Below are 11,189 nucleotides of genomic sequence, written 5' to 3' on the forward strand. Positions count from 1 at the left end.
ACTTTCTCTCTCCGTAACACAATATGATATTTAAAGTTACTATGTCCAACTGCACCGACTGTCTCCTGGCCGACAACTTTCCATTCAGATGATCGATTCCAGAAATTGATATACAATGTACTTACTAATTGCTTCTCGCCTGACCAAATAACCTGATAACTCGATGACATTTGTTTGAACATTGGGATGCGTGCATGTAAAATCTTCAGATATGAGCTGCCAGGATTTTGTATTGGGTCCGTGAGTGAAACTAAGAGTAATTAAACTTCATTTATGTATTAAGTTTGATGTATTTAATGTTGGGGGATCAGCATTCCCGGTATTTGGTTTCCGGTCGTGACCCACGTGAAACAGGCATGACTAATCTCAGAATAGCTCGACAGAAGACTTAAAGGGCACATACAATAAATTGCACATTTTAAATTGTTTTACTAAAAACCTCAAAAATATTTTGGATATCCTAAATGGAAATATTCTCCATACAGCGAAACCAGTGATTTTAAATCTGAGAATAAGATGTACTTTGCATTTTTGAATATAAAAATCACAAATAAATACAAACTTTCTGCACAGTTCAATCTGACTCGCCGTGGCAGTGTTAGATTACAACGCCAGTCTTGTGATATATTTCAATGATCACATGAAAAAATTCAAAGGAATCATTCCTGTTAAATCTATCATTGTTACATAGATATGCATTCATTTTGTCTTAATTGTATAAATTTGTAAATATGTTATATATAAACCAATGAGCTTAAGGTAATAAAGATTTGATAACAACCTTTAGCTCCATCACCAAATATATCTTAATTGACCTTCATTAAGATTTGATGATTTCCATTAATTTCAATAATTAATTCATGTCTAGGGAATTGATATATTGGGGAATTCATTTAGCCATGACAAAATTTCCAAAGCAAAATTTTAATTCCAATTTTGTGAAAGTAAAATAAAATTCATAAGTTAAAGAATGTTTCTATAGATACAATATGGAATATTGTACTTTTAGAATACAAATCAATTGCATTGAAATCAACATGGGGGTGTTTGCTGCTTGTGATTTACTCGTGGTCATCGCCTGCACCCAGCTATGTCCACTTAATGTTGCTATATCTTAGTAATATCCGATTACTGGACAATCCTTGCACTAAAGTGTCTAGTTACTTGGTTGTTTGATCCAATGGTGTTTGCCGACCTCGTCACGAGAGAGACGGTCCCTAACGACCGTCCCCATCCCAAACAAGAGTCGATATTGCCATTTTCTTTTTCTTTGAAAGTCCGTGAAGATGCGTGCCGTCTGATGGGTCCATCGTCAGTAACCGACGCAGCTAACGGGCGTTTTGATTGGTCGATGACAATATAATAACATCTCAATAATCTCAATAATTCATTGCGACTAAACGATATAGGAGAGCTGGGACCGAGAGGATTCGTAATTTAAAATCAGTTCGGTAAGTCGATAATTTTACATCCGAAATAAATCGGAGTTTCTTGTTTAATTTAGTTTTGATTGTTGGTTTATGTCCCATTCGAGTAACTTTAACTTATATAGACAGTTCGCCAGGTTTTAACTGTGGAATAAATCAAACGGAGCATGCATATAGCGAAACTAGATAGTAATATACCGCTGTGGGTAAAGTTGTATAGACTGATAAGTTTCAAGGACGTAAAAGATATCTAATGATGAGTTTATGATTTGGAAATTTTGACATCTATGATGAAATATCAGTGAATATACGAGACGAAACTATTTTTTTTTAAAAATATGATATATTGCTAATGGTCATTGAAATTTTACGTTTATCCATTTGTCGGTTTGTTTGTTTTTTCCGCATAAAGTAAAACATCGCTTATTTACCGAAATAAAACTTTTCCGATCTACCAAACAGAAATAGACATCACTATGTCAATATCAACTACTACTGTCAAGAATATGCTATTAACGATATGAAATGTATTAACAATGTCTAAGTCTACAGAAAGCCTCGGTTTGGAAATCTAAGTGTTTTTGTTAATATTATGAATATCAGTCTCCGGTGAGCCAATCCTGGAAACCAATTTTCTCTCTTTTAAAGAGGAAATTATAATTATGATACAATATCTTTAACTACAATTCGTTTTGCTCTTTTAAAATATTAAATTTTTTTCTTCTTTAGAAATTACTCCAAACGGTTTATAAGAATTATAGAAGCATCGCAACTGAGTACTCGGTATGACGTATTTTACATTTGACCGTTCGAAACGAATGAATGCATTTTGGCATTTGGTTTGCTGCTTTCATCGAGAACTTGACAACGATATTAAAAGCATGTTTCATCCGCCAGACAAGTGTCAATTTGGACTATAATAGAGTTCTCGAGTGATCGAGGTTTACGTAATTGCCATTGTGTGATATCAGATTCTGAGCTAGCATAAAATCGTCATGCACTCACTAAGCTGAAACGATTAGCGCTCTTAATAGATCGTTTTCTCTATTCAATCTACTAATATTAAATATCAATTGTCAGCCATTAATAGAAGTGCTAGATTGCTTACCCCCTGTCTCGTTTGGACTAGACTCTTCCATTCATGTTTCATTACTAGTTATTACTACACCAGACCAAAAGTTCAGATCAGCATGAAATTAATACACAGGCAAATTACGGAACACGGTGTTCGGCTTTACATGACGTACACAATTACATGTTTTTTGCTTGATAGTGAGGGAGATGTGAAGATTTATTCACCCAAGAAAAATTATATTCCCCGACGGCAACGATTATGATTTTTCTTGCGTGAATAGATCTTTATATCTCACCCAACATCCATGCAATCAATTGTTTATTATACCGAAACAAAGCAAGACTATAGAAATGCAATTGAAATTGGGATTCGCTCAATTATACGTAGCTGAGATCGATCTAACGGTAGCATGTCATTAGAATGTCCAAACAACAAAATAAAGTGATGTGATAACCATTACGTATTGTTTCCTTTCTCTCTGAATGCTGATTACTTACATGCACTTCGTATCAACCAAAAGCAGGTGATTCAACTGTGTATCAGAAACCTGCGTGTCAACAAATTACTTTTGTGCCTCCCGAATATACATGTAATAACCAATTTTTATATTCTTTAAAATATTCTTACCTATGACGTCATAATACGCACTGACTACTTTCTAGTGACAGGGTATAATTAGATTAACTATAACGTCATAGCACCCATTTGTGTTATTGATAATATTAAGTTAGTACAAGGCGTAATATCGTTGTATATAGTATATAGTATATTGGTTTCAGCCAATGAAACAAGATTTTTATCAGAGGTAGAATAAGATGTTTCAATTTCCATTGCACGTGACTGTCTAGACCAATCAGATATAGTGTTGTATAGAATTATCATATTGAGGTATAAAAACATGGCTTTGGTAAGATAATACGATGAGGATATAGATGGCATGGTAAGATAATACGATGAGGATAGAGATGGCATTGGTAAGATAATGCGATGAGGATAGAGATGACATTGGTAAGATAATGCAATGAGGATAGAGATGACATTGGTAAAATAATGCAATGAGGATAGAGATGACATTGGTAAGATAATGCTATGAGGATTGAATTGACATGTGAACATAATGTGATGAATAAAGAAAGGATAGAAAGACGATAAATAGATGACATGGTACAAGATAATGAGATGAAGATAGATGATTGATTGTTTGTTTTACGTCCCTTCGAGAGTATACTAGTTTACAGTGGACATAATGAGAATATACTAGTATACAGTGGACATAATGAGAATATACTAGTATACGGTGGACATAATGAGAATATACTAGTATACGGTGGACATAATGAGAATATACTAGTATACGGTGGACATAATGAGAATATACTAGTATACAGTGGACATAATGAGAATATACTAGTATACAGTGGACATAATGAGGTCAGATTGTGATGAACACTTGCAGTAGAAAAGGAGCCAGACTAAGGCAGTCCGTTTACGTGGTTTGATGTTTACATAGCCTATTGTAGAGTGCACAAGAGGTGACCATGTGCTTAGCGTTTAGTTTCCTGAAATCGATGATTTTCGAATGTGATAGGAATGTGAGCGTGGGGAGTAGGAGGAAAGTAAGGGATATATCATATTCTGGCAGGGGGCAAAGTTCAGCTTCAATGTGTACGCCGAATAAGTTTAATAAAGAATTTCACCATACAGTATGCTGGTTTGAAAGTAACGGATAGGAGATTGCTGAGTGGGAGAAAACGCCAGTGATAGCGTGACCACACAGCACGCAAATGACGTGTTTCTAACAATCCATAGTCCAAATCAGTGTGCCAAGAACGGCCTAACAATCGGTATAAAACACGTCAGACAGCATTTGACCCAATGATAGGTTGTATTGGCAAACTAGATCATTATAACAACCATATAATTTGCGAAATGTTGACTTTAAACGAGATTGTAGAAACCTCTGTAACATCAACTTGTTTGTCAGTAGCCTGCCTCGATTTAAAAACTGATGATACGCAGAAGAAGGTATTGCGTATCGAATCAATTGAAAGATATAAAACACCATATGCAGGTGATAATATTGCTACCTAAATATGGAAAGTTTATATAGGAGCTACGAGAGTGGTCACTGTTCGTTATCTTTATCTTTTCATTGAATATAAATGACATTGTAAGAGATGGCTATATAGATTAAATGGCTCAAGATATTGCGATAACGATACTCTATCGCGTCATAGAATATTGTATTATTAACACTTCACCATCGCCAACGCCCCACAGCGTCATTGCTATAAGCCCACAGTGCCATCGGCCTGTTAGTCGACAGTGTATTTGTGATTTTCGTGGTCTTCAGAATTCCATATAAAGTTGCTAATCAGTCAACAGATTTACTCAACAATCGAAGACAAGCACTCTTCGTGCAAAAACAAAAATTGACAACTGTGTAGAGAAAATTTCCCGAGAGTGCCGCTTACAATTGCAATCAATAGGGCTTTGTTGAGATCTGATGTGAAATTATGACAGATCTTTCTTACTTTACAGATTTCTGTTGACGATGAGGTGTCAGGTGTTGGCAGTCCTGGTCTTGGTGTCCGTGGCGGGTGCTATGTACTTTGACGATGTACCAGACTATTCCATGACCAGGTCCTACACACGAAGTGCCTGCATGCAGTGTCTGTTCACACACAAACGAGAATACTGCGAGATTTGTAAATATGAGAACGATGGTGGCGCGAACACAAGCAAAAGATCTTACTATTATCAGAGAAGGGTTCGGGGGCGGAATTATTACTGCCTGTGTTGTGCGCGATCAAGGTTAACAAACTCTGGTTGCTGCAATTTGTGTAGCAATGATATGTGAGTATATATCACAGAAATATCGTGTTTTGCAACATTTAAGGTTGGTTTTTTTTTTTCGATTATCGTTCGAACAAAGCACCCCTTTCTCCCAGCAAGTTCTGGTCCTTACATGTGATGCCATTATTAGACAGAAATTAACACAAAATATATGCAATACTTTATTCTTGTGTTTTGTGGCAGTATTCAGTGGTAATATTCATATGTATAAAAATAAACATTCTTTGGCACTTTAGCACACAATAAATAACAACTTCAAAATTAATTGTCTATCTGTCAAGTACATTGCTCCACCATGTTTTTCTGTCTACGCATGTGTCATCCGAGCGCCACCATGCGTCCAAATCGTCGTACCAGATAGCCGGAAGCGCTTCTTCATGTAACAAAGAACACACGCGACACCAAGGTTTGGATAACATGAAATCACCATAGGATTTCCATCGGAAATATTCATTGTACAAATCGTCATTTTCGTCGAGTTTCAGCAGGTACTCGGATAAATCTTTAGGACTCTTGAAATCCTCCACGTCAATGTACGAGTGCGCAGGCAACATGTTTTTGTATTCCCAGGAAGCTGCACCAAGAACCACGGGAATAACCTCATTCCTAAAATTAATATATCAAACACTATTTAGATAACTCGACAGAATATATCTTAACCTATGTATTTTAAACTTTATGTATTGTGAATAATGAATGCCAGGATGTTATGGACCGACGTTACATATATCACAGAAAGTTTGTAATAAAATTTAACATGCCCATGAATTTTAAGTCATATTTTGAAGTTGATAAAACATTTATTGGCAATTCGAGGGCGAGATGAATATTGCACTTCTATTGTAGCTAACACATCGTATTAAAATCATACGAAGATTTATTTTGTCCTTGATTCATTGTGAATTTCAGTTGAAGGTCACTATGGAATTTAGTTCTGATCAATGAGCTACAAAGTATCGATATAGTAGGCTAGTGATAAACTCTCTCTCTATCTCCGACTCTCTCTCTCTTTCTCTATATATACATGTACAGTGTATGATGAAAAACATATTTATCTCTAAATAATGAAATTTTATGTGGAATACAATTTTGAGTACGAGAAGTCTGTATAGCTGCAATAATATTATAGTCCTCCTTTTTTAAATGACGTTTCGGGAGAGGGCTACAAATCCATAGGATCGTCGTAATGGAGGAAATATGTTTATGAATAATCTGTAATAAACTCCGTGTATTTGTCTCCATTGTTGTTTACATAAAAAAGAGTACCAACTTTGTGCTTGGGCATGTTTTAATAAAGGTGTTTTTCAATAAATATCATGTACAACATGCGAAATTCTTCGTCTGCTCCGTCATGCTGTTTTTACTGGAAAAACCTAAACATTGACAATTAGCGCGAAAATGTACATGTAGTTACTCGAGCCATTCCGAGCTAAGCCTGTTTTGGGCCCGAACTCTATGATACCATAAATATTCACAAAGATATATTTATGGTATCACAGAGTTCGGTCCCAAAACGGGTCTAGCCCCTGTGATTCCGACAAAGAAAGGAAAATCATATGGTAGCATGAAAAATACCCTCTGTTGTTCGGTCTTAAATTGATATCAAATTTAAACCTTTTCAATACCGACGAAATCGCTTTCTTCTCCGTACTCGCCAATTAGTGTAAACACTACCTTATATGGGCATATGCAAATAACTTGACAACCGGCAGTTGAAACTTCAGTACATCAAATATGGTGCACAAATATGAGCCGAGAAATTGGAATACATCGAAATTGGAAAAAAAAAAACCCAGGTAGAATAGAGCCTCACAAATCGTAAGTTGCATGTTGTTTTATTATTATATTGACGAAGAAACATAGAATACCATTTCATTTACGTAAAGAAAGCCAGCAAATGTTTAGAATGATCGAAAATGTTGCAGGAGTGAATCACTCCCGCATCTGTACCATTACGGAGACCTAAAGAGTTGTAGCCCCCACCCCCCACCCCTCTCCTTACAAAAATCGGAGAGGGCTACATTATTGCAGCCAAGTCTGTGTAGCGCCTGCTGTTTGCGTGGAAGCCTCGGCAGTAGCTAAGAAAGCACACAAACCAAAGTAAGACATGGAATAGCACGTTATGGTTTTTACCTTTGAGTTTACAAATTGTAATAATAGACATTTTCTCATGAATGCATTGCAGTTGTAAACAATGGGCGTATGAATACAGAACTTGATAAAAAACAACAGGTCACTTTAATGGCGGGAAAATTTGACAGAAATGAAAGTAGAATGTAGATACAAGTTAGCCATTCTCTCACCAGAGGGCGCGTTACACAAGCTTCACTTACACCTGTCAACGCTTGGAATCACGTGGCAATATAATCACATGATATAAACAGGCATTTTCGTTTCCTTTCCCTTTAAAAGTTCTGGCAACAGGTGATACGTCAGGCTCTTTTCAAGGCCCACTGGCATTTTTAAAAGTATTTTTTAACATATAGCTGTTTGTCTCTTGTTTTACAAGTTTTATCGTATTTTTTACGTGAATGCCCTACATTCATACGCATAATATGAAGTACGCGTGTAGATCCAAATTTAGGATCAGAAAACGGCGATTTTAAACAATTTACAGTAAGCATCAATTTAATTGTACCAAAAGCATTTCATAATATTACTAAATGTTTAATTCAAAACTTAAATGCTGGATATTAGAAACTTTTACAAGATTTCTGTACATTGAGCGTTGACAGAGGTAAAGTGTGAGTAGCGCACGGAACTCTGGGTAAAGAATGACAAGTTAGCGGCTCATGAAAAGTACGCCTGCGTGAAGCGATGCATTAATACCCTCAAGTGTTTTCAGAAATGAAATGTATATCTTATCATTTTGATACCATGGGGAATATATAGATTGTAATTGCTAATTAGTTATCATTACCAATTAAGATACGGAGCATATCAGACTAATTTAAGTGAAATTGCTTCAGAAAATAATTATGTCTTGAATTATTTTAATAACACCAAAGATATAAAAATCCTGTGGTTTAAATATATTATGCTACTTGTAAAATTCGAGAACGTTTACATTCTTTTGACACAGAAAAGTAGGTATTTAGAGGTTTTTGCTTTAGTGCTAAGGTTATTTCAAGGTCACCTTTTTTACAGCAAAGGACACTGAAATTTCATTAGAGCCGACATAAATTGTACTATGTACATACTTATGATACAATGGATTTCGGTATTACCGCTATTTTTCTTTACAGAAACGTAATACCATTACAGCATAGGAAATAGCGATGTATTCATAATAACGTTACATGTATTTCAACAGGACGTCTGGAGACGTGACGTACATCGACTCGGTGGTTTGGCAATGTAGATTTTGTACAAGGTTAAAGTTTTAAATATATCTTATAAAGACTGTTTCTTATGCATCATCTCGAGCCGCGTACATACATGTATGTATTTCCAATTTTTGTCCGTGGGTTTTGACTGAGAATTTTTCTCAGGTTTTAGATTAGTTTTTCATCGGTTACATGTTCTTTATGAAAATAAAATAAATATTAGTAAGCTTACGTATATGCAGTCATAATTTTCTCCGTCATGTAGTCCTTGCACTTCGCATTTTCAAATGCCAGGTAGAATTTGTAGTCCGTCTTGACCATGATTTTACACTTTGGGTTGTTTTTAGCACACTTCATGTTCCCGCACTGACCATAAATGTCTACCGAGATGTACTTTTGCATCTGCCTGGCATACCTCAATCGCCCACTGTTTTCTCGGATACAGTTACTCACAAACCACGCCACCTTCTTGTGTCTTCCCTCCGCGTAATTTTTTCTTTGGACTGGAACTATTTCAGGAAAAGCTCTATATTTGAAGTAAGGCGTCACGATAATGGAGTCTGCACGATATGTCATGGTCCAGTTGAAAAATCCAGAGTAATTACGAAGGCGCCCTGTGTTTGGAGGGGCTTCAATGGCGGAGAGAATCCAAACCTGATTTCGGGATTCTTTTTGAAATGGAGGGCGGGTACGAATTTGATTTGGATTTCCAAACACCACAGCATCAGCGATATTCGCCATGTTTCGGTCATACGTAAAACGACATCGATTTACCAAGCACTGCTCCAACAGAAATGTCGCCTGTCCTTCGGGGTGACTCCATCCCCTTTGTCCCCCGAACATGTAGATCGTCTTAAATGCACTGCTGTTACTATACTGAACAGGGATATGATTCAACTGTTCAAATATTCTGTCATTCACGGGATCCTCAATATTCGGTAAAAGTCTCTCGATTTTTGAAGTTCTGATTATTTTTGGCAAAAAATTCAACGTACTTTTTTCTAGCATCCGTTTCTCCCGAGTAAAATTTCGGTCAGTGTAAATGTCGGTTCCGGACTCGATCATGCGGTCAGTGACAATTTTCCTGCTTTTTTCCAGCTGATCCAAGGAAGCACTTGAACTTATCTCTGTAATGACAAACTTATCGTTCCGAAATTCTCCGATTCCAACAGAACGACTGGGGTATCCTTGGACAGCCTCGTTACTGTACACCAATCTCTCGACATAAACCAGGGTAGAATACAGTAAAATGACTTTACACACGATGATGCAAAGCACTGCCAGGACAACATTCCTCTTCGATACACAGCTCATGGTTAATTGGCCTGTTATGGTGTTGATAGCAAAGTCTCCTTCTCGCTCCATATTACTTCACTTCCTGATCTAGTTTGAAAAGACCCAGACCCTCAGGACAGGAGTTTACCTGACTAACACACGTCGGTCCGCCTCCGGCAAGGATATCTGCCGAATATGATGCGTTTTACACGTGATACATCATTTGAGTAAAATTAGATAATCTGAATACTAAATATAAATATTTACCTTATAAAAATGTATTTACTTTGATGCGAAATCGGGTAATTATTGTACATGAGTAATGTTTGTTTATCTAAAGGGAAAGCGGTAACTTGTTTTCGTACCACAAATAAAATCAGATTAATTTAGAGAACATAATTCTAGCAATTTTGGACACACAGACCTAGCCCACATTACCAGGGACGGTATTGTAACGTCAAAAAACTCCAAAATAACAATACAGCTCCATATTTGTTTTATGGTATTCATTGTACATAAAACGAAAGGATAGCGAACCATTTTGAAGGATTTAAATCAACAGAAATGTTTATTGTAGTGAAGTAGATGAAATATTGTGTTAAACTTTTAGACACAGACAATTGTATTTTGAAATCATTGTATAATCATATGTTAGAAGATAATGACTGACATCACAATACATAATTCGTTATCTTCACCTTTCATTAATCAATTTACAATTTGATCAAATTTAGATGTATTGAACCGGATACCATCAAATTGATATATCGAAACAGATTAACATCGAGAAAATATGGATTCCCCCCCCCCCCTTCAAAATATGATGCTATCATTCAAGGGAGTTGATATAGGAATTAAAATGAAAAAGTGGAAAATATTACAGATTTGTATTATTGCACAAATCACGGCTGATCTATGACCAAATATGGATGCAATAGATATATTTGCAACATTCATTGAAACATTCCTTTCTTTCTAACAGCAAAATGGTGTATAGCTAAATTTGTAAGCATACTCCTGTAGCAATGATCAAGTTGAGATATCTTCCAGAAGTGAGTGTAATGACTTTACATGTTGCACGAAACTTTGTGAATTGCTAAGGCATAATGTGGTAAACCCTGAAATGATATTAATTTCTAAGGAACAAAATTAAGCATGCAAGTGTTATGCAAAATCATTTGTCATACAGATATCTTACCCGCCGCTGAAGTAGACAGGCGTGTTATGGTG

At 36.1% G+C, this 11,189-nt stretch overlaps 1 protein-coding gene and 1 long non-coding RNA gene across 2 annotated transcripts; one reads left to right on the forward strand and one right to left on the reverse strand.

The window, feature by feature from the left end:
• The first annotated feature begins 1,377 nt into the window (after positions 1-1,377).
• Positions 1,378-5,928, forward strand: LOC130054803 (uncharacterized). Its single transcript, XR_008803143.1, has 2 exons — positions 1,378-1,451; positions 5,044-5,928. It is a non-coding gene; the product is annotated as an uncharacterized LOC130054803 (long non-coding RNA).
• Positions 5,507-11,189, reverse strand: LOC125652629 (glycoprotein 3-alpha-L-fucosyltransferase A-like). Its single transcript, XM_048881969.2, has 3 exons — positions 11,158-11,189; positions 8,917-10,145; positions 5,507-5,964 (listed from the first exon to the last, which is right to left on the reverse strand). Exons 2-3 carry the CDS (start codon positions 10,047-10,049, stop codon positions 5,628-5,630), a joined length of 1,470 nt encoding a protein of 489 aa, XP_048737926.2. The 5' UTR covers positions 10,050-10,145; positions 11,158-11,189; the 3' UTR covers positions 5,507-5,627.

Source organism: Ostrea edulis, chromosome 5 (assembly GCF_947568905.1).
Source record: "Ostrea edulis chromosome 5, xbOstEdul1.1, whole genome shotgun sequence".
Lineage (NCBI taxonomy): Eukaryota > Metazoa > Mollusca > Bivalvia > Ostreida > Ostreidae > Ostrea > Ostrea edulis.

Bases quoted from the DNA above. Each gene is read 5' to 3' on its own strand.
- LOC125652629 (XM_048881969.2), bottom strand. From the start codon at position 10,049: ATGGAGCGAGAAGGAGACTTTGCTATCAACACCATAACAGGCCAATTA. The intron at 5,965-8,916 runs GTAAGCTTACTA...TATTAATTTTAG, and splicing joins AAAATTATGACTGCATATAC to GAATGAGGTTATTCCCGTGG.